Source organism: Gobio gobio (assembly GCF_949357685.1).
Source record: "Gobio gobio genome assembly, chromosome: 1".
Lineage (NCBI taxonomy): Eukaryota > Metazoa > Chordata > Actinopteri > Cypriniformes > Gobionidae > Gobio > Gobio gobio.
Window position 1 is genome coordinate 66287895 of NC_137097.1, and position 24121 is coordinate 66312015.

Sequence of the window (24121 nt, forward strand, 5' to 3'; positions counted from 1 at the left end):
ATCTGCTGACCCGTGCGTGTTCTCATCAGCAGGACAGGCTGTTCTGTACATGCATATCTTTACAACGTGAACAAGGAACTGAGGAAATAAGGGTTTATTTAGTATGTTCTACTGGTAGAGCCAATCAGAAAGAGAGACAGATTTTATCCTGTTTGACTACATTGTTTGTGTGTACATATATGCAGCAATAATACGCACATTGTGTACCGCATATGTTGCACTATGAGTGACTGTCAATGTGCAACGTGTACGTATCGGTTCACTGAACACATCTGCATAGCATGTTACTAGTTTGAGCAGCACACAGTAACTAGGTCAGTGTTACATAAGTAAAGTAAGCCTGCGGTAAAGCAAGAGTGATGTGTGTCAGTGTGTCAGTATCTCATGATAGGCCAGACTGAGATATTCAACACTTCTGCCCTTTCGTAATGTTAAGCCCGAATAATGCAGAGGATATAGGACATTCAATCTTGCCTTTGTTTACTAATCTCTTTCAGCTTGAGTGAAATTCTTTTTAGAAAGCAGTCAAAGCTTATTTAATCATCTGGTGTCAATACATTTGATTCAATAAGGCTATGATTTTATGTTGCGAAAGATAATGCAGTTATGTAAGTGGATAAAGTATGCAAAAAAAAAAAAAAGACAAATGCATGAATAATGCAACAACTTTTTTTTATTTTTTTTCGTAGAATTTTTTAAATGCACCCAGACCTAGCACTGAATATTAGTGTTTTTACAATATGCATCTATTTCAAAACAGAGCAATAGAACAGCAGTGCCACGGTCTACTCAATAACACCAAACAAGTGTCACCTTGCTCGTTTTTTCCACTTTCTTTTTTGATAAAACCATAAGAAAATAATAATAATAATAAAAAAAAACAACATCAAACATCACTCAGTTTGAAACATACTGAAAGGACGAAGAGGGATATGGTGACATTGTGGTGAGCAATTACAAAATCACAGTAAACAGGAAGTAAAGACGCAGTTAGTGATAAAAAGGACAACACTTGGCCCCCAAAACATTTCATTTATAAAGCACAATACAGTGTTGTGAGAAAAATATTTTACATTTATACACAAGTGCCATAAGTTAACATGACATGTAGACTTATTTGGAAAAATATTAAACGGGGGGTTGTGACTAAAATTGAGCTACCTGAAAAAATGACAAGCATTCTTCTAAAAGTAAAAAAAAACAATAACTTTAATTAAACCTCATTGTAGCAGTAAAACATATACAGGGCATTGGCTGACTAGTGAATGAGGAGTCAGCAAACCAGTTAAAGAGTGAAAAAACTGCAGCATCAGCTAGCTTAATTGCTTAACAGGGGGGCCTCAAGGGCAAACGGTCTGAGATATTATGCTAGTAATCATTCATTTATACTGATGTAAGCAGGGTGGAGCTTTCCTGTAAAGCCCATGCTAATAAGAGCAAAACATTCACGTTCATAACCAGAGAGGAAGAGAGAGTCATTTTGCATTATGCCTAGCAAATATTGCAATCTTTCTATATAATAGGTTCTCTCTATAACAGGTTATGAAGCAAATTGATGTTTTACATCAGTGGATGTATAAGCGAAATAATAAATAAATAGGAAGCCTGCTACACAAAAGGGAAGTTAAATGTCATTTGTTTACGATACATATTACGATAAACGGCAAATAGTGTTTCAAGACTAGACATTTCAATGAGTTATAACAAAAACATTTTAATATCTATGACATTAACTTACATCAACCTGCTAATGTATCTGTAAAGGCTTTGGGGCATTTTGTCATTTTCCTATAAAAGGAGTTTCTAAAAAAATATTAAATTGCAAATTGTTAAAGTAAAAAAAAATAGTTTATATTAAGTGGCACTGCAAACACACTGATATTGTACAGTTTTTTTGACAATGAACAATTCATTAGTCGCTCTTTTTTCATGTAATCTTTTTGTTTTCTTCATAAAATATATTCATATATAATATTTATATCACATTTTATACATAAAAACCAAGTGCCTGATAAAGGAGGAGTGGTAGCTAGGCTGTTGAATGTGGGAAAGAGATGGGGAGCACTAGTTTGAAAAGCAGACAGAGGTAGGGAGCAGAGAGAGGTATGAAATTAAAGCCATGTTTCTTTGGTCAAGGGAACATTCCCTGAATCTTCTGATGTTTGGTATGTTTAAAAAAATGGTTGCACAGCCACCTGCAAATGTTCTGTTGTTACACTGTGGCCAAAAACTAAGAAAGGGGCACTTGAAGTTGCCTATTTACATAGAAGAATCCAATACAATGCCTCACAAATTGTAGATATTGCTATGAATTGAATGTACTCTTATGTTGACATCTTGGTGCAGCACAGGAAATACGGGTAAGTGCGAACAATAGCATGTCATCCTATTTCATTCTGTTATAAAAGTGCCACTGTAACCTTAAGAGGAAGTTAAACAAACAAACAAACCAAACCAACAAAAGGTAAGTCTGTACAATATGGTACAATGCATCAGGCTCTGTCCTGATGTAGTTCTGGCAATGTCCAACTTCTCTTATTCCTAGCCATACGAACAGGGAATGGGTGAAGGATAGAGGATGACGGTAGGACCTCAGTGAGTTTATAAAATGTCTCTTGGTTCATACCAAGACCCAAGTGAGTCCTACGGTCTCCCATTTAGTCATGTCTCTTGTTGCGACTGTTACGCAAGCTGGATTCCTTCTTCCCACATTCAATGCTTCCAACCAAAGTTTCCTGCTTGCAAAACCCTGCATTCGACTGACCGGCAGGTTGAGACAAGGCCAGGTAAGGGTGCTGAGGTAAAGGTTGGAAACTAGCAGGTGGCGTCGACGGAGAGTCTTGAGATGATGCTGTGCCATCACTCTGAGCTCTGTGCTTCAGTCTCAATTTGTGGGGTAGGGCAGTGCCTTTGATTTCCGCTTGGCCATCTTTGCTCTGGCTAGGTGAGAAGGAGCTCTGGGTCATGAAAATGTGAGGGTGGTAGCTGCCTGTATCAGAGCAAGAGGAAGAAGGAGACTCATCATCTGTGGAGCCCTCTTTATCAGAGCTGCGAGGATCCCCGTCACTTGAGGAAGTGTCCTTTCCTGAGTTAGCCTCATAGTACTCTTCTTGTCTCAAGCCTCCTTCGTAGGTCAGCACTGGTGGCTCGTCGTTTCCCGGGGGGCTATTAGAACAGAGGTACATCTGTGTTTCATCCCCATCCTCTGGTCTCACCAGGAGATTTGGGGCTGCTGCATCGCCCATGGGGGTTTGTCGCTGAGCAATGTACGCTTGCCTTTCGGCTGCCTCTGTGTAGTCATAAGGAGAGTCCACAGTCTTCCTCTCTAGCCGTTTGGACACCTCTGCCAAGGTTTTACGATTTACGGTTGGTTCCTCTGTAAGCTGGTGGAGGTTCTGCTGCTCTTTTGGAATCATTTCCTGAGTTTCTACAGGATACGAGGCACTGCTAGAACGGTATAAGATTACACTTCTTTGAGCAGATTGCGGGACGTCAGAACTTTCAACCATCTCCTGGCATTGTTGCTTCTGTTGGTTGGTTGAATAACCTGGCTCAAAAGTGTGCTGGTGAAGTACTGCAGGCAGTCTAGAATGAATGTTGAACATGATCTGTGCGGTGGTGCTATTGATAATGTCCATCTCTAGACCCATCCCTTCCTGCTTTATGTCATATGCCATTGGCTCGGGGCTGTCCCGAGAGGAGCCATCGGACATATCAGAGAGGGAACCTCGTGGGGAGTACTTTGTCAATTTCAAATGCCCATCCCCACGAACAGACTGCTCCGTTTCAGAAGAATCCGAGTTTATCATCATCTGAGAAACGTTGGAGTAACCATTAGGGTAGAAGAGACTAGAGGAAGATGATGATGTGGAGCTGCCCCCTGAGTTTCCATTGACCGCTCCACCAATCTGCTGACTCTTTTCCATGTAGGAGGCTGTACTTATCAGACCAAACCTGAGCTTAAGCTGTAAAAGTTCAGTCTTTAGGCGTACATTCTCATCATTCAGTGCCATGACTCTGTTCTCGAGGATCATGTCATTAAAGCGCCGTTTCTCCCGGGAGCGCTTGGCTGCCTCGTTGTTCTTGCGGCGCTTTTCCCAGTAGGATGCATCCTTTTTCTCATCCGAGATAAACTCACGCTTGCGTCGACAGCTCATGTTTGACTTTGGTTTATGAAGGCGGCTCTGACGAGGGCTGTTTTGAGGTGAATGGTGAAGATCGCTGTAGTCTGAAAAGCTTTCTGTGCTCTCTAAGCTTTTATGGTCACTGGAATTTGTTGAGATTTGTAAGTTCAAACTTTCCATCCTCGGCTTCACCACCGATAATGGAAATTAATGAAGAAACGGGGATGGGGTAAAGGTGGTTACAAGAATCGCTGTAGGATATCCTGAAGTACAGTAGACTGGATAATCTTCAACTAAGTAGCTGGATCAGCAAAGACTTTATGAGGTATTTTAGCTTCTGAAAAGCTGAACCTCATTGATTTTGTTGATCTGAATTGCAAGCAAAAAGTCCTTGATGATCAAGTGTCCAGGTTGGCTAAGAAGAGCAAGAACAGGTGCACCTTATTATGAGTCTCCTGCATTTAACAAACCCGAAGAATTCCTCAGTGAGTCAAATCTTTTACTCTATTGCGCACAATGTTGGTCAAAGCCAAACTGGGGAGCAAAAGAGAGGCAATAAAGTACAGAGAGGGTGACCAGAATTGCCCCCTTTTTCTTTTTTTTCACTTTTGTTCCTTTATGTAACAGGCCTCTATCAAGCCAACAGAGATTTGTCCCAGTGCCTTGGGCGTGTTGGAGGATATAGGTCACTCGGTCTGCCCCAGCTTGCCAGCCTCTTGGGGAGGGGTGCTGCTGCTGCTCCTCTCAAAGCCTCCAGCTGGCTGTTCGACGAAAGGCTGCAAACATAAAAGAGAGAAGACAGATTTGTTAATCCTTGAAAGCTAAAGCAATTCATAGTACTTAAAAAACTTTTAATTTGTTGTAGTTTTTTCATTTTAAATTAAACTCTCCACAATTCTCTGCATGGCTGGCTAATCAGAAGATTTAGAAGTGGAATGTTCAGCTGTGCCTTTGTCATATGCTCTTTCTTCATCTACTCAACCTTGACAACCACAGAATGTTTTCTGTTGCTCAGCAACCACTGTCTGACCTGCTCACCCTCCTATTGATTTGTCTGTCTGTGACCCTTGACCGTTACTCTCTGACTAGACATTGGACTCTTGTAATGCAAAGGGAGCATGGCTAAGATTACCCAAGCTATACTTTTTTTTGCTCATTGAGGACCAACGGCTAAAGAGAAATGCCTAAAATTAGTTTCCTAGTTCAGCATCACCCTTTGTACAGAATTCCATCAAGACTGTGTTCCGCAAACATGACTACACATATGGTAAACATTAGCAGTGAACGCATAATCTGTTTTAACATTTTGAAACCTTATCCCGTATTACATCATCTGCTCCGAGGAAATCAGTGTGAGAGGTTTCGGCTTTTGAAACATTAAAATCCAATGTTACAACACATCTCATCCTGGCTGCACAGCCCGAATGTGCCCCAATGTGCGATGAGGCCCAGGAACCGAATTCAAAAACATTAACACTTAATTTTTTATTGACTAAAGGGCTTTCAAGGAGAACTTTCGAAAGGAGCATACTTTAGCTAAAAATGAGAAGAAGCCAAGAAAACCTCATAACAATAAGTAATGTAATGGGACATAAACCGAGGTCAGACAAAAGGCAAGTCTGGGTTTTATGATCTGGGGATTGGGAGCTTTGCAATATAGGTCAGACCTTTCTGGGAAAAAAAGGGGAGCAAGGGAACATTCCATCAACATGAGTTCAGATCCAGGGGAGGTAACTGTTTCATCCATTTAAAAGTGAGCACTAATGGAAAAGCGGAGACGCCAGTGATGATTAACTCAGCAGCCAGTGGGTAATTCCACATTGCTGCAATCCTATCATGACCCAAACTGAGCCACAACTCCCTGTTGCAATGTCATGATATTGTTGTTCAACTAAAGGGGTCTGATTTCCTTTTTTACTGCAAGTTTGCTAAATTTGGCTGCAAATATCTGGTCCCAGTATCCCAGTAGTAATGAACTCATAAGGCCAATTTGTACTAATAAACACTTTGTCAGGCTTTGTCGGATCAATGTTACCCCTGTGCAAATTTGCGTTTGTCAGGTCATGGAGTCTCTGAGAAGTGACGTATTGTAATCTGGTGATTGTCCGCTTTGGTCGATGTCTGCCGGTGCAGTGTGAATTGGCCTATAAAACTTCTTTGGTACTCTCTACATTGTATTTAATATCTAGTCTCACTTTTCTCTAACAATACTAGAATAAAAATATAAAGTGAACCATCACAATTTTTAGTTGAGAGTAAAAGCATTCCTATATTTTTTTTTAAAAGGAGAGCAACAGTATTTAAGACTATACTTGCGCATCTAAAACAGCACAATGACCCCATAGCATTAGGTATGACGTCTGAATCAGAAAATACGCATGAATGCAGTGTAATCCCATGATCTGGCTGCCCTTTTTATGGGTTATGGTCTCCTCATCCCAGACATGTGAAGGGAACATTACGTAACTCGAGACAGCTTAAACCTCTTCTGATGGCTTCAATCATCACTGGTTCTGGTTTAGGTTTAGTCTGGTAATGCATAATGAATATGGCCAAAACTGTGTTTCCCTCCCTTAATTATCAAATGATATGAAGGAAAATTTTCAATAAAGTGCACTGTTGATAACATGTAAATGTTAAACAGGTGCACATGAAAATTAATGAACTTGATGGTCATTTAAGTAAGGCACAAGGCTAAAAGAGACTCTCTTCCTCAATGACCCACTAACCTAGAAACTGGGCAGCTAGCGAGAATAAACTGGATCTTTTCCCTTGTGCTCAAATATAGGTCAGGAGTGCAACAGGCACCACGAGAGAGCAAGAGATAGAATCAGAAAGGGAATTAAAGTGTTTGCTAAAAATGGAAAGGTGAGGGATGAAAAAAGAATACAGGAAAAATTGGAGTTTGGATACTTGCAGACATTTTATTGAATGCCAGCTACACAAACACAGAGGAGCTTTCAAGACACCCTAACAAAAAACTAAACTAAACAAAAAAACATGAAGGATCTGGGATTATAATCTAAACAAATGTATTAATATTGGCACAGTATTCAGAGTCTTCCGAGATTTTTGTATCATAATGAAACAGTCATATTTGTGAATGAATCGCTTGATACAGTTCTTTTTAGTGATTCAGTCAAATTGAAGCAGTTTAGATTTCACACAAATGCCAATCCTTATTTCAGATTTGCACTGTGTGGAATGCAACTGAAATAAATGGTATTTAATAAGGGCATAAAAAGGTAATTATTATAAATGTAACCGCTGCTGTGCATCCTTGCATAGAAGAGGGAAAGGAAGAGGCAATTCATGAAATATTAAGTCGATGAGTTATTTACTTTGTCAAACACACCCATAAGTCATTAAAAAAGTATTTGTCTCCTCTCATTAGCAACAATTCAACTAATATTTAAAATCTTTGAGGCACCAACAACCAAACCATCCTAAAGACTCTGACTTGACACACCTGTGTCTGTTACTCAAAACTGCTATTATGTATCATGTGACATGTGGATTAATGAAATCATTTTTAATAGCTGACCTCACTGGATGACCTGCAATTAGCCAAGCTTAAAACTGTAATGAGCCAATAAAACTCACTTTCACTCTTGCCCTATATATAGGACATGGGTTAAATTTGCGCTTTCATCAGGGAAGAAATAGCATGTCTGGCCCACTGTAGTCTTAACTTGGGCGAGGCCTGGAAACTATAATTCAGCTCGAATGTTTCATGTGTTGCTTTACAGCTGTTTCAGTAATGGAAATAATGGCAGAAGGCGGGGGTGCTGGATTTCATTGTGGCCATGTAATTGACCCTGGGGCAGAATGTAATATTCGGCACGTGGGATGGGAGCTCTTTTTTTTTTTTTCGTCTCTGGATTCCTCGCCTGAGTTTATCTCCTCCAGTAGGAGGAGGGCAGGAATTGGACAAGCAGGGGGAGTTCCAGGCCAACTCTTTCTATAAACACACTCATATCCTCTAATGAAAAAAAAAAGAAAAGCTTTGACCAAGTCCATGTGTTTCACCAGTCACATGTGCTCTCTTGCCCCACAAAACTAAACGGTAATTCGCCTCTCCCTGTAAGCCACAACGTCACAATAACGACACGCCTCCTCCCTACCTTCCTTTCTATTTCACTACATTCACGATTTAATGTTTATTGCTTAAAGAGGTCAATAAACTTGGTCACATTTAAACACCGTAAACCAAAAATGACACTGCACTTAACTAATGTGTTTTTATGTGTAGCAATCTGAAAGATTTATCTGCACAATTTAACACTCTACCAATGTTTTCATTTTATATATATATATATATATATATATATATATATATATATATATATATATATATATATATATATATATATATATATATATATATATATATATATATATATATATATATATATATATATATATATAGTGTTGCTAAAGCAATATGCAAGCTTTTGCTGCGCGGATCTGTAAACTGGCAGAAGCTTTGTTCTTTGTTATGGCAGACGATTGTGTGCTTTCTCCAGGTTTATGACCTACATTCTGCACTGGCACACAAAGCCGTTCGTCTGATGCCCCCTGATGCTTTTAAGACCCTGTGTTTTTTTTGTTTGTTTTGTTTTTTCATTAAGACTTCTCATTTCTCTCCATTATGTAACTCTTTATTGCATTATGTCAGAAAAAAAAAGGCAAGGCAAGTTGTCAAGCAATCTCACATCCACAAATTGTAGGCTGATATGCCATACGGTGCATAATTGCTTACTATATAATATACTTTTGTTGAACCTAAAATATGTGACCCAAAAGCTTAAGACACCGGGTGTATCAGAACAATAATAAAAAAAAACTGTGTAGCCTACTGTATTAACATGTAATCAAAGATAAGGACCTCAGTAAATTAGTTTAGGTGGTCTGACCACCATCATTAATGCACAACACTAAATACAACAGTAACCACAAAAGTTACTAAATAACCGCTATCGCTTGTTTACCGGCAGAAATGGTCCTAAATATCAATACATTCGCACACTGTGTAACAAAATAAAATCTAAGTAAGAGAGAGTTTAGTGCAAGAATTGCATGATTTCCAACATTTACATTTTACATGTAAGAAAGTTTGGTTGCCAACTGGTTTGCTCCCGTCTGTGTACCAGGAAAGAGTTAACAGGTCTGAATCATCTAACGTAAACACCCGCCTTAACCTTTACCGAGCACGGCTACACGTGACAGCGAGAAGCGTGTCCGGGATTTTTCCTCTCAAACCGCCGCATTAACTTCCTGACCCAGTTGGATTTGAACACTTTCATTTAGGATGTCACTGACCAACATTATTCAATAACATAATATCAAGACATTTCCAGCGATATAATGCTTGTTGGTGTTTTAATCCAAGTCATAAGTGGTGCGCGCGCAACTGTATCTCCACTACACGTTTGCTTTTTATTATTTAAATGCACTGAATAAAATAGGACAATATCATTACTAAACGTGGTTAATGGTTCAGCTATGCATGGAGAGAACTTTTGGTGAATGAATGTGCATGCAACATTTAAAATATGTCATGGGCATCATCAAGTGCTAGATGTCCTGTCAACAGTCGCGAGGGGTCCTGGCCTCGCCTTAACATTGCGAACACGCACACTGAGCAACATCTGCATCTGTAATGAGCTTGCGTAAACACACTAAACACTAAACTAATGCCCTTATCTGTAAGAGAGCCCATTGCATTACCAATGCGATTCTCTGATTAATTCAAATCGAATTTCATAGCGCGCAAAATTTCCGCAGGATCCCCTCGTACGCAGACGCATCAGCCATGCATTTGTAAACAGACAGTGTGTGCGCATCTAAAAGTAGTAACGCAAACGTACCTTTTGTGTGCGTATCCAAGAAATCTGGCGCGCGGTGATTATTATTAGTCTCTTTGTATCAGCCGCAATGTCTTGAATGAACAGGCGAGGTGATCCACACACACTCTCTACACGCTGTGTCCAGTACGCATGGATTCCGCAGCCCGTGTGTTTTTGCCCTGGTGCCTTGTGTTGTGTTGGCGAGGCGCTCCAGTATCCTGCCGCTAGCTGCTTCTGTTTAGAAATGTATGTTAGTAGGTCAGCGGTTGCATAACAGGACGCTTCGGGTGCCTCGTCACGTTTTGTTTCTCTCTTTTGCCCCCACCTCCCTCCGTAACCTCCCTCATCCGAAAGCCTGTGAGCGCATAACTGGGAGGGATCGGGCAGTCCGCCAGACCTACTCTCAGATATAGGACGGTGTGATGTTCGTAATAGGATTGACATGTTGGCTAGGGAACATGTAGCTGTTAATTAAGGTTACATGCAACTTTCCACTTGCACTATTAAATATGTTGGAAATGTAATCGGTACATTGCACATAACAGTCCTCCACATTTTTAATTGTGACCCCCCCCCCCCCCTTTTTTTTTTCCTCTCTCAGTGGTTACCAAACAAATGCAAGCACAAACAGGTGCATTGCAAAGGCATTTCGATAAACACAACAGCTGATTTTATTTGGGTGAATCCTGAGTGTTTTAGGTTGAATAATTTGTATGTAAATGTCTGGGTCAAAATTCACCACAAATTCATAAGGAGAAAAAAAAGTTTGGCTGTTTTGTTTTTGTTTTTTATCTATCTATCTATCTATCTATCTATCTATCTATCTATCTATCTATCTATCTGTCTATCTGTCTATCTGTCTATCTGTCTATCTGTCTGTCTGTCTGTCTGTCTGTGTCTATCTATCTGTCTGTCTGTCTGTCTTTGCCATTGTTTTTATATTGATAAGTCTCGTTACTTTATTACAGTATTTTAGCAATAAAAAGTATTTTCAAAATGATTTTTTCTATGATTTCTACTTTACAGATTTTTTTGTAACATTATGACAATGAGAATATTAGAACGAATGAACTTTTTTGGGGGGGAATATGATAATGAAAATGGACCTTAATGGTCTAAAAATATTTTTTCTATTTTTTGTTATTTTATTATTTTATATTTTATTTTATTATTTTTATATTTAATTTTATTAATTTTATTTGATCTTATCATCTTATCATTTTTTATTTATTTTATTTATTTTCATTTCATTATTTCATTTCTTTATTTCATTTCAATTCATTTCTTCATTTCTTTTCTTCATTTTATATCTTTCATTTATTTCATTTCATTTCTTTTATATTATTTTCTTATTATTTTATGTTTTTTTTTTAAGTGAAATATGACCTGAACATGATTTTTAAAGATTTTATGAGAATGTCCCGTCTGCTGATCTAAAGAAGACAATGGGACAGACCAGGAATGAATGGCCTCATTTTCCCAAAATTCTGAATCCACCTCCTGTTCATTGGATTTTGTTTTCTATATTATTCTCAGTGATGGAAATCACAGACACAATTTGTGATGATGACCTTGAACATGGCCCACTGTCCCCTCCCCCCATACCTTCCTGCCTTTATCCCCCCCAATCCCACCCCGCCCAGCATCGTCTGGAGGAGGTTTCCATGGCAACCGTCGCGCTACCCGCCTAACGTCAGACCCAGCCTTCCCTTTGAATGGCAGAGTGATGAAGATCAGTCAGCCAGGGGTCAGTAGATTAGTGGAACAGGGCTGTCAAGGAGGGGAATTAACCGGGTAGCAGGGACGTTTGTTAGTGAAGAAGGCTCATAAACACTGCAGCTCAAGAAAAGCTTTGTGTCTTGTTTTAGAGTCCAGCTCCTTAAATAGACTCTCACAGCTATTTATATCCTATTACGTCACCAGAAAGGTCTCAGGGGAGCTCTGTTCTCTGGGGATTGGAGTAGCCTATATTTGGTGTCAGATGCTTATTCTTAGAGTAAAGGAAGTACAGGGAAATGTCAAGGTGTAATCTGACCTTGAATCAGGTGATGCTGTCCTACACATCTTTGTGTCATATAATTCGGTTAATACCCTGCATGTAAGTGCGTATGCGGTGATTGAAAATACTAAATTATTTGCTGACCTCTTGTGGAGTGTGCTAGTGTTGCAACCACAAATGTGTGATGAGTTATAGACCAGTAAAATATACTGTATATTGAAATTAAGAATTACAGTAGAAAATAAACCAAATTAAATTATAGACAAATATAAATAAGATTTATTTAATTTTAATGAATTCTTTATCATACACACACCATTAATTGTTTACCCAACAATCTTCTTAGAAACATCTTAAACATATATACATAACAATCCACAACACATGTACAATATAACTGTATTGAATTAGGAACTTTGCATGTGGTTTTTAATTATGAAACCGCTTTCTCACGAACAACATCCGGGTTGGTATATTGAGACATCTAAGGTGTCATTGCCTCCGGGGCTTTTCTTGCTGTTAAATCTTGATGAATATCAAGCAGAGGTGATGGTAAATGCAAATAGCTTATGTGTACATGTCAAAACCTGTCTGATTCCTGGAATTTGACTAATTCAGAGATGGTTCTTACAATTGAATGCAAGAGAATTCATGTTTCAAAATAACATTACTTGTAAAACCAATGGTGGTTTTACCTCAAGGCAAGTTAACATACTCACTAAATCGTGTGTGTGTGTGTGTGTGTGTTAGTGTTGTCAAATCAAACCTGTCGAAGTGATTAATCGCATCTAACATAAAGGTTTGTTTATATATACCGGTATGTGTATACACACACACACACACACACACACACACACACACACACACACACACACACACACACACACACACACACACACACATATAGTCAAACGAAAAATTATTCAGACACCAGATATCATTTTTGACTAGTGGGTGCAGGACACTATAGTTCATTTATGTAATTGAGGATAATAAAGTAAACTGTGACATATTATACCCCAAAATTCTTCATACAGTGACTACCAGTAAAATGTATAAAACATTTGGGACCAAAATTATTCAGACACTTTGACCTGACCATGTTTCATTTAAGTTTTTTTTTTTTCTTTAATTGCTAATGCGACCTTTTACACCACAGACTGGATAAAATTAAACATTGCTTGGTAACTGGTTGACCTAAATTGGTATTATCTAATTGTATACTTAAATTTAACAGCTGATTGGTTGATTGTAATCCATTACATACCTTTCTATCAGTTATCTGACATTATCAAGACACATTTTTTCTGATAGATTCTTGTCATATTTTATTACCAATTTCCAAACTATAGTGAATAAACTGTGATAAAATGAGAATGTTGGTGTCTGAATAAATGTTGGTTTGACTGTGTTGGTGTCTGAATAAATGTTGGTTTGACTGTGTGTGTGTGTGTGTGTGTGTGTGTGTGTGTGTGTGTGTGTGTGTGTGTGTGTGTGTGTGTGTGTGTGTGTGTGTGTATATATATATATATATATATGTGTGTGTATGTAATGTGCTAAGCAGAGGTAAATATATGTAATCATGTTTAATAATAACAGATGCACAAGAGAACAGTTCCAATATTTATTCACACAAACATATAATGTATTTACGGTACAAATACACAATAACTCACAAGACAACAGAAATTTCACCATCAGAATGCAAGTAACAGTGTAGTTCACATGATAATATCCTTATCTGGACCACGGCAGATAAGTGATCTGTATGAAAAAAAAACAATGATGCAGTCATTCAGTGCTGAGTTGCTACTGGTTCATGACGATGACAATAAACAATTAATTCCATAATTTGCCTCTTCCCGGTGTTTCCCGTTCTGCTTTAGTCGCAGTATAAATCTGTAAAACCACAGGAGGAACATTACAGTGCGAAGACTATCAGTCTCACCGCATCTCATCTCGCTAACTGACAAGTGTTTAAGTAGTGTTGGCACGCGATCGAGGAATGACGTTACGACGGAGGATTCTATGCTTCAGTTTACATTTACAGTGACATTTGTTTTACCACCTGAGGTGTTTTTGATAAAGATCACAGTGTTTGAGGCAAAAGGAGGAACCGAACGAATTGAGGTGAGGTGTTGTAGTTGACGTGTCCCGATGCCACTGGAATGCTCTTGCCACAGTCCTGAATGAGAGTTGAGAAAAAAAGAAACAAAAAAGCCATTATCCACCTTATTTTTAACGTAAAAGCGAGTGCGGCCTTTTTAACTCGAATGTGCAAGGCTTCCGGTGTCATTCGCCTCCAGTTCTTTAAGCTGTAAAAAAACAGTCGTTACGCCGGTATTATCATATTATCTTTACTTGTGATTCTTCTACTCATTTTCTTATAGTGGCTAATGAATCGTAAATCTCGCACATTCACAGAAAGCTTCTACGTTGCAAAATAAGGTGGATATGCAAGGTCCGTTTGGTTCTGACTGAGCGTGAAGAGGTAGTGATGCACATGCTGCTTTCTTTCAATTCATGATCTATAGATGTTCACGAGTTCCGACTGTGAATATGTGCAATGCTCCAGTTTGCTCAAACCTTTACAATGTCTTAATTAGTTTTGGTGAGCAACTGCTCCGAAAAGAGCTTTTTGAGCTGGGCCACCTCCTCGCTGAGAGAGCTGAGCTGAGATTTGAGCATGCTGTTCTCGGCCTGGTATTGCGATTCGTTTGGGTTCATGTTGTGGCTGTAATTTCTGTGCTGCTGCTGCTGTGGTGGCAGTAGTGTGACTTTTCGGGTGTCTTCTGCCTCTTGCTGTGTCCAGTAACCCGCTCCTTCGCTTGTACCCGAAAGGCTGTGAACTCTAGCGGCCCCCGTGGGACTTTGCCGGTCTCCAGGATTGTCGCATTCGGCGCCGCCCGGAGACTTGAACCTCAGCTTGTGCGGAAGGCTCCTCATGCCATCCATCTGCTCCATCCGGTTGGACGACATGGTGACGTGTCCCATAGCTAAAACGTCAGTTGGAGAGTGATGGGACTCATAGCCAAGCTCGTCTGCTTGATGCGGGGACAACTTTCCATGGTCGCTCAGCCTGTCCTCAAAGAAGACGGGGCTACCGACACTGGACCCACCAGGCGTGGAGAAACCCGAATCTTCTGACATACTGCTTGCATCTCTGAGGCTTCGCCCAGATGGTGGCCCACTTTGAGCAGGGGACTGATTTGACAACATTGGACCGGCATGGTGAGCACCATCCCCACGTGGAAGGTAGTAATGTGGCGCTGAATGCTGCGGGACGCAGGTTCCTGACGTGAGTGGAAGTATGGATGCATTCGATGGATCTTTAATGAGGCCGAAGCGGAATTTCAGTGCAAGCAGTTCCGCTCGTAGCCTGGCGTTCTCCTCGAGCAACGCCAGCACGCGGTTTTCCAGCACCATGTCATTGACGCGGCGTTTCTCGCGAGAACGCTTCGCAGCTTCGTTGTTTTTCTTGCGCTTGTCCCAGTAGCCCTCATCCTTCTTCTCATGAGGAATGAACTCCCGCTTGCGTCTCGCAGAGCTGGCGTTGGCCGGAGTGGCGTCTTCGCGTTTGAGCGCCGACGTCCGGCCCAGGAGCGAGCGTGCAAGCAAACTGCTCGATGTCAGGATGGACACGGCTTCATCAGTGAAAGACATTGTGCTGCTGGGAGCGGCCACATTTAACCCCAGCAACCCTGTGGAGGTGGAGGGTTCAATAGCCTTCAAAACTCCACCATGCTGCTCTCTCATCTCGTGAGATGTCTCTTCAAACATCGTGAAGTTGATTTATTTTCTTAATTGAAGCGTTGCTGTTGGTCTGTTGTGTTTCTCCGTGTGTGGTTTTCAGGTCAATTTCAGATGTTATTGAAACAGCAGTGGCTCCACCTGGTGGTAGAAAGAACACAAGAACAGTTACGTAAGAACAGTTACAACACAGTTATGTAACTTCATTACCTCCCAGTGGCAAAGCACAGTATGTTCGTACTACGCCTCATAATATCAGGTTAACAACTGTACAGTTATATAGCCATCTTACGCAAAGTGACATCAACAAATGTTCTAACATATCAAGTTAGATATAGCACTCAGATTTCTTTACATAAACAGTATTTTCAACTGTAAGCAGCCACTGTAAGTGCCTTCTCTAAGAATTCCTGTGTTGACCTATTTGCAGAACAGCTTGTGCGTGAGTGATTCTTATCTGCTTCCTGTCCCAGTGAGTCACTTTATTCATGGAATCCTGCCTTACTTAACACGCTGTTCTCTTTTGCATTGATACAGATAAAAAAAAATGGTTTACATAATATGGCTATGTGTTAAGAACTTCTCGTCCTATAAAAATAAAGACCAGATTAAGAAAACCTGAATCAATGGACTATACATAATTCAGTTGTTTTCACCATTATAAACAGAGGGAAATGCATTCACAATGACTTTGATTTAAGTATTTAACTAAAATAAACTATATTTTAGAATGCATTAAATATGTATTAAATACATTGTAAAGATCCAAATCAAAAGATATAGGTTAAGTTAAACAGTCCTGTCCAAAGCGTCCCGCTCTAGTATTGCATAATGTTACCGTCCTGTTATCGAAAATTCCCACTCATCCTCAACCCCATCTTAAGTTGGTAGCTGGTTTCTAACGGGTCAATATGGTCTATCTTTGGAACAGTAATGATACATCTATAATAATTACACATTTGGACCTAAAACCTACTAGGCTACATCATTTGATTCATATCCCAAAACACTGGAACAGGATTTTCCAACTAACATTCCCAAAATATATAATTTGTCCGAATTGAACATTTTAGACTTAATCTACATGCTTTTTAAAAAAAGGAATACAACTAATTGAGCACAAGCACAACTTTTAAATAATGGCAATAATTGTCAAATATCTATAGGTGCTATAGATTTATACACAAATATAAAAGTATCTTTAAACATATGAAATGTTAACTTTAAAAATTAAAAATAAAAACGGATTTTACCATAAATCGTCGCGTAATTCTGTTCAAAAGGTCTTCAGTTGAAATCGTTTTCAGCGACGCACGATCCGCGGAGAAGGCTTGTCCTCGGAAGAAGACAAACGGTGTTCGGTTTCGCTTATCGCCGGTTAAAGTCAAGCAGACTGTTCGTGCCGTTCACCCGTTCCGCGTCTGTTCCGCCTGCAACGCGCGCGGCCCCTATTTGTGCCATTGCTTCATCAGGTTCAGTCGAGGACGCTCCATCACCCCGACTGAACCACATGTGTATGAGTGGATGAACGGACCGCCCCCTCCGTACTCACGCAGGACCCTCCTCTTCTCTCTAATCTCTCCCTCGTTACAGTTTTCGTCAGAATAATCTTTTCGAATGCATTAAGTAATATTGCTCAATCTCCCCCCGCCCTTTTCACTGTCCTCGCGTGTCCTGAAAACCGACTGTTGTCCTCAATAAATATACAGAAACTATATTTAGACTAGTGACGTGCGACCAGCTGTCCTTTTTCAAGATAGCACTGAGCCACAACAAGCTATAAAACACTTATAATGTCGGTTTGATTAAATATATAATAATAATAAATTAATAATAATAATAATTTGCTTTTAAAGACAAGAACTGCGGGCATTGCTTTAAAGGGATAGTTCACCAAAAAATGAAAATTCTGTCATTTACTCACCCTTATGTCGTTCCAAACCCGTAAGACTTTCGTTCATCTTCGTAACACAAATAAAGATATTTTAATGGAATCTGAGAGATTTCTGTCCCTCCATTGCAAGAACCAATGAGGTTCGTTCTCGTGTTGCGCAGCACGTTTGAGCTTCTACAAGAACCAATGAGGATCGTTCTTGTGTTGCGCAGCACGTTTGAGCTTCTACAAGAACCAATGAGGATCGTTCTTGTGTTGCGCAGCACGTTTGAGCTTCCTCAAGAACCAATGAGGTTTATTCTTGTGTTGCGCAGCACATTTGAGCTTCCTCAAGAGCCAATGAGGTTCGTTCTTGTGTTGCGCAGCACGTTTGAGCTTCCTCAAGAACCAATGAGGTTCATTCTCGTGTTGCGCAGCACGTTTGAGCCTCCTCAAGAACCAATGAGGTTTGTTCTCGTGTTGCGCAGCACGTTTGAGCTTTCTCAAGAACCAATGAGGTTTGTTCTCGTGTTGCGCAGCACGTTTGAGCTTTCTCAAGAACCAATGAGGTTTGTTCTCGTGTTGCGCAGCACGTTTGAGCTTCCTCAAGAACCAATGAGGTTTATTCTTGTGTTGCGCAGCACATTTGAGCTTCCTCAAGAGCCAATGAGGTTCGTTCTTGTGTTGCGCAGCACGTTTGAGCTTCCTCAAGAACCAATGAGGTTCATTCTCGTGTTGCGCAGCACGTTTGAGCTTCCTCAAGAACCAATGAGGTTTGTTCTCGTGTTGCGCAGCACGTTTGAGCTTTCTCAAGAACCAATGAGGTTTGTTCTCGTGTTGCGCAGCACGTTTGAGCTTCCTCAAGAACCAATGAGGTTTGTTCTCGTGTTACACAGCACGTTTGAGCTTCCTCAAGAACCAATGAGGTTTGTTCTTGTGTTACACAGCACGTTTGAGCTTCCTCATGAACCAATGAGGTTCGTTCTCCTGTGTAAATTCAATTTTTTTATCATATAAAGTGATCGTGTCTCTTCAGAAAATTTTGACTAAACCTCTCAATTCATATGGATTAGTTTTACTATCATGGAATTTTGTAAGCATCAAAGTGGTAGAGTAGCTGTTAATGGAGGGATGGAAAAATATCTTCAATTGTTTTTCGAAGATTAACGAAAGTCTGGTTTGGAACAACATGAGGGTGAGTAAATGAGGACTTTTTGAGTGAACTATCCCTTTAACACAAACATTCAAAGACAGCTATTTGTGAAATATATTAGGCGAAAGGTGCATGACTATTGGATTAGAGTCTGTGCTTCATAATTTACATTCCTTTGTAATAGGAATTATACTGAGAATCTTATAATATTACAAGTTTGTTTTTTCTTACATGTAGACTGTTTACCTGTGTGAAATGTAAAAGCTGGGGTTGGTTAGACAACTAATACCTAAAATGTGACACAAAATAAGATACAGGCTACAATTCAACATGATGCAATAAATCCAATTATCTCATAATGTACTTAGCCAAGTGAATCTGCAATATATCAAGATTTTTTTTTGGTCCTTCAAATGAGTTTTCTTCAATCTCATTGACCCTGGTACACCACACACTCACGCACTACTGTTCAGACAGTTTGTGCTTACGCAACAGCTCTGAAAAACTGGAGAGAAAGCAAAACTGACAGCATGCATGTTTGTGTTGCATGCCATGAGGAACAGCAGTATGTTCGTCTTGCTGAAGCAAACAAACAAACAACTCCGCTAATTATAGCATGGCCCTGTCTTCTAAGCAGTGTGTAACCTCTTGCTCTTGATCTGCCAGAAGCCACAGTGTTTTCACACTGCATTAGAGTGATCAGATCAACTCAGGGCCATCTGCTATAGCAACTGACACTATGTGAGGCAGATGAGGGATTTTTACAGAAGAATTTATAGTAGCTTGTGCCTGGAATGGCTTAATCTGGGCAATGTACTCATGAAAAGATGCATTTTGGTTCTACAAAACTTTTTTTTATTGCAAACAACACTTTACTCAGGCCATCACCAAAGCACTCATATAACTGGGACCGAGATGGGTTTTGTGCATGTTGCCCACTTGGGTCCCACCTAGTGGCAAGTGCCATCCTATATGAAATCCATGTGGGCAACTAAAATGGGGCCGTTATGGAACCCGCGGACAATCCCATATGGGGCCCATTTTTCAGCCCATTTCAAACCCACATGGGCCCCACATATAAATGTTGTCTGGGTTAAAGCTGGGACCGAGGTGGGTCTTGTGCATGTTGCCCACTTGGGTCCCACGTAGTGGCAAGTGCCATCCTATTTGAAATCCATGTGGGCAAGTAATATGGGGCCATTATGGAACCGCGGACAATCCCATATTGAGCCCATTTTTCAGCCCATTTCAAACCCACATGGGCCCCACATATAAATGTTGGCTGGGACCATATGACCTCTTTGGTATCAGAGAGGAAACAGGATTTCCATACAAACTTTTGGTGATGAACATCAATCAATCAATCAATCAAAAATGTATTTATACAGCACATTTAATTTAACAACACAAGTTGTTTTCCTGTTACATTAATCTATATATCCATTCACCCACCCAATAAAACTGCTGAGTTATGATAGGATTTTAATTATGGGGTTAAAATTATTCAGTTACATTGTCTCATGCTCGTGTCATTCCAGACCTCTATACTTTTCTCTATACATTTTTCTGTAGAACAGGACATTAAAAGTAAATAGTTTCTGTGTTTAAGCTAAAAAATGCCAAAAACACTATTCGATTACCATAAAAGTACTCCATAGAACTCTATTCCAAGTCTTCTATCATAAGAAAATCTCATAAGAGTCACTTTACTGGTAAATTGCTAATGACAGTGATTTATTATCGCCCAGCTATATAATAAAAGTTGGATATATATACAGTAGTACATCCTAATACACGTGCACAGTACTTGCATGCATCAATATAGGTCATTGTGATTTTGCCAAGTGGAACATGTTCGTGGATCAACATATTTTTTTGAGACTGGAACAACATTCCTGCCTGAAAATGTTGTCCTAACCAAAGGCACCATTGGCTCTACACCGTGGGATATGCGTCAATTTTCATTTATACTTATGCGTCCTTGTCCGCATTGACGTGCAGTTACACATGCAGAGGGAGCATGTGTACCCCTGAGGGAGGGGTTCTGGCAGACCAATCAGAGCGCTTGCGGTCCGCGTAGAATTGACGCGCTGTTACATTTTTGGAGAGGTGCACATCAGGGTACGTCGTAGGCAACGCTTGCAACACACAGCCTGCAAAGTAGCTATGGCGTACCCTCGACGAAGAAGTATAAATTGGGCCTCAGCCTATCCCTACCCCTAAACTTAACACTACCCTTAAGTCATCTCTAAAATCAGAGGGAAATTATGTACACTGATGTAGTAGCATTTAACCCTGGTTGTAAGCCTAAACTTGACAGAAACTGTAAACTTGTCTTTCAAATCTGATTGGTTGATTGGAGTGTTGTTCCAAGATCAACAAAATCTGCTAAACGTTTCTATAAAAGTATTAAGATTATAAGATTATAAACATTAACGTCATGAATTTCTGTAAAGCTATTTACACAGCTGTTGTATATAGACACGAAATGTATATAGTACACACATAATTATTTGGCATTTTGTGAGTTAGCAATATTATTCAGTGCTATTATGATTAAACAATGTTTTGTATTGACACTAAAAGATGTACGTTTTGTACTCTCGAAGGTTCACGTTTTATGATAAACTTGAATGTCTCCCTGTGGCCACGGTTGACTGTCATTGGCCCAATAACAACAGCGCTGTTCAGGCAGAAAAACTGTGTGAAAGGTCACCTATCTTGCGCTATGTGGTACAGTGAGACCAGTAAATGAGTTACAGTCTCCTTAAATAACCTTTAACCTTATTACATCCTCAAACTACAAAAGTGCTTGTTCATTCATAAACATACTGGTCTTCATGAAAATGTTTATGCCAATAATTCTAAAAAAGAACAATCTGTTAATTAAGTAAAAGCTGGATGTTCCGTGAATTCCGTCTCTGTGTTTATGTATCCGAGTGCGTGTTTGAGCTGTAGCAGGTGCACCGAGTTAATCCAGCAGAGCGGCTCAGGCTTTAACACATTGACACACTTAGCTGCTTAACCTCAGTCTACCCTTCAAACAAACTGGGTAAACACACAGGCAGGGTTATCACTGTGTGGCGTAAGAGGTGAGCTAAACGCTCGAAGCATGGTAAACACACTCTGCTTAAGCATATGTGAAGATTCTTATTGATCCAGGTCATTGCAGAAACAGGTCCAGATGTAGCGATTCCATTTCACAAGACATTCCAGTCTGGTTATGCATTAACTCATCACATATAAAGGAGAGGGTTTGCATATAGTAACAGGAATGTTAAAGGGGACCTATAATGCCAAGTTATAAGTCTCTGATGTCCCCAGAATGTGTCTGTGAAGTTTCAGCTCAAAATACCCCACAGATAATTTATTATAGCTTGTCAAATTTGCCCCTAATTGTGTGTGTGACCAAAAACATGCTGTTTTTTGTGTGTTTCTTTAAATGCAAATGAGCTGTTGCTCCCGCCCCCTTTCTAGAAGAAGCTTGCACTTCTGCTTCAGATACTCCAGCAACAACAAAACTGGAGAATGTCACGCAGCCAAAATATCAGAAATGTGATTGTTTCTGAATGGTTAGTGGATAAATAGTTGTTGTGGAGTTAAGATTCAACTCATCAAATAGCATGTACTGTTATGTTGCCTTCAGTAGCTCAGATTGACATCCATGTACATCCAATAACAGAACATTTATAATGTTTTTTTTTTTGGCGCAGTCATTGTATATCTCCAGCTGCTACAGCGAGGAAACCGAAATAGCAGACTGCTGGGGTTTCCTCAGGGCGTGATCTATGTTAATAGACGGGGCTTTGGTGAAACTTCGCTCAGGCCGCCCTGTAGAAAGATACATGGATGCGCTGCCGCTCTGACGTAGATCGAATGCTTGGTCTTTTTTTACACTTTATTTAAAGGGGCTGCAAAGCAAACAATCATTTTGTTCTGCATTTGTGCTGACTGATCACAGGTATAGTTAACTTACCGTACCCGTATAAGTTAACCTCATGAAATCATTTAAATATGAAAGTTTAAAAAAAAAACTGATCGATGGAAAACTCAACAATTATATTTGCATGTTTGCTAACGAAATAAACCGTAATGCAGTTTATAGGAGACGTTTGCTAGCCGTGGTCTTTAATTAACATTCATTTGTGTACAGCCTACATTACCAATAACTGTCCTGGGTGAAGTGCAGCATTAATGCAAGTGGTCAAATCGGTGTTGTTTTGAGCAAATTAATTGTATTCCCGATGGAAAAACAAGCATTCTATAGCGAAAATGTTGCCTATAAATAATGTTGCGCGTCTTATCAAACTCGCCACAGCAATGATCAACCTCTCCTCCATTTTTTGTTTGGGAACTAATGTGGTCGGAACCAAAGTTTACATCACTGCGTTCTCTGGAATCATCTCAAGCGGAGCACTTCTACATTCCCATTGGTTGCCGCCCGGTTGCCGTCGAACCGCGTCATAGCTCATTACCATAAAGTTGAGCTGATTTCAACTCCTCGACGCCCAAATCCTTTAAGACTAGGGCTGGTCGATTCCGAAATTTTTTGGAATTGGGTTGTTTTAAACAAACATTTAACCCAACCGCTGGGTTAAAACAACCCATTCACTGGGTTGAAACAACTGGGTTAGTCCATTTTCAACCCAACTTGGGTTGTTTTTAACCCAGCATTTTTTAGAGTGTAGTTATATTGGCTATTAAACATTGACAAACAGAATCTCCTGTTAAAGATAAAGGGATAGATCTTTCTTGAGGCTTTGTCCCTGGTTTCACAGATGAGGCTTAAGTCTAGTCCCAGACTAAAATGCATGTTTGAGCTGTTTGATTTGAAAGCAACTTGCACTGATATATCTTCAAATACAGCTCTAGAAAAAATGAAGAGACCACTTAACATGGAGAAATCAATGTTAAGTGGTCTCCTAATGTATGTCAGTGCCATTGTTTTGTCTCAAGATGCACACCTGTAATGTTTTTTTTCTAAGGCACATTTATAAAAGCTAAGACCTAATCATAAAACCTAATCCTGGCTTAATCTAAGCACTGTCTGTGATACCGGTCCTAAATATTATTGTTTAAATTTGTCATTTCTTCATGGAGAAAATGAATGGCATTTTTTTTTCTTTCAAAACTGTTGTGTTCTATAGTGATGATAAAAAATATTGCAACAAATGCAAGAACACTCAACACATAATAAACATATACACTTTCATCCAATCCTAAATTGGGACAGATGACATAAGTAAATGGTCGAGTCTGTTTGTTTTTCTGGCCACACACACACACACACACACACACACACACACACACACACACACACACACACACACACACACACACACACACACACACACACACACACACACACACACA

At 39.8% G+C, this 24121-nt stretch overlaps 2 protein-coding genes across 2 annotated transcripts; both read right to left on the bottom strand.

Annotated features, from left to right (window-relative positions):
• Window positions 1–653: 653 nt before the first annotated feature.
• On the bottom strand, window positions 654–10245 carry nfil3-2 (nuclear factor, interleukin 3 regulated, member 2). Its single transcript, XM_079831693.1, has 2 exons — window positions 9995–10245; window positions 654–4900 (listed from the first exon to the last, which is right to left on the bottom strand). The coding sequence occupies exon 2, from the start codon at window positions 4302–4304 to the stop codon at window positions 2658–2660; it is 1647 nt and encodes a 548-aa protein (XP_079687819.1). The 5' UTR covers window positions 4305–4900; window positions 9995–10245; the 3' UTR covers window positions 654–2657.
• A 3337-nt stretch (window positions 10246–13582) lies between these two features.
• Window positions 13583–17398, bottom strand: nfil3-6 (nuclear factor, interleukin 3 regulated, member 6). The gene is made up of 2 exons (XM_079827836.1): window positions 16976–17398; window positions 13583–15863 (listed from the first exon to the last, which is right to left on the bottom strand). Exon 2 carries the CDS (start codon window positions 15750–15752, stop codon window positions 14571–14573), a length of 1182 nt encoding a protein of 393 aa, XP_079683962.1. The 5' UTR covers window positions 15753–15863; window positions 16976–17398; the 3' UTR covers window positions 13583–14570.
• Between the last annotated feature and the right edge of the window lie 6723 nt (window positions 17399–24121).

Bases quoted from the DNA above. Each gene is read 5' to 3' on its own strand.
- nfil3-2 (XM_079831693.1), bottom strand. From the start codon at position 4,304: ATGGAAAGTTTGAACTTACAAATCTCAACAAATTCCAGTGACCATAAA.
- nfil3-6 (XM_079827836.1), bottom strand. From the start codon at position 15,752: ATGTTTGAAGAGACATCTCACGAGATGAGAGAGCAGCATGGTGGAGTT.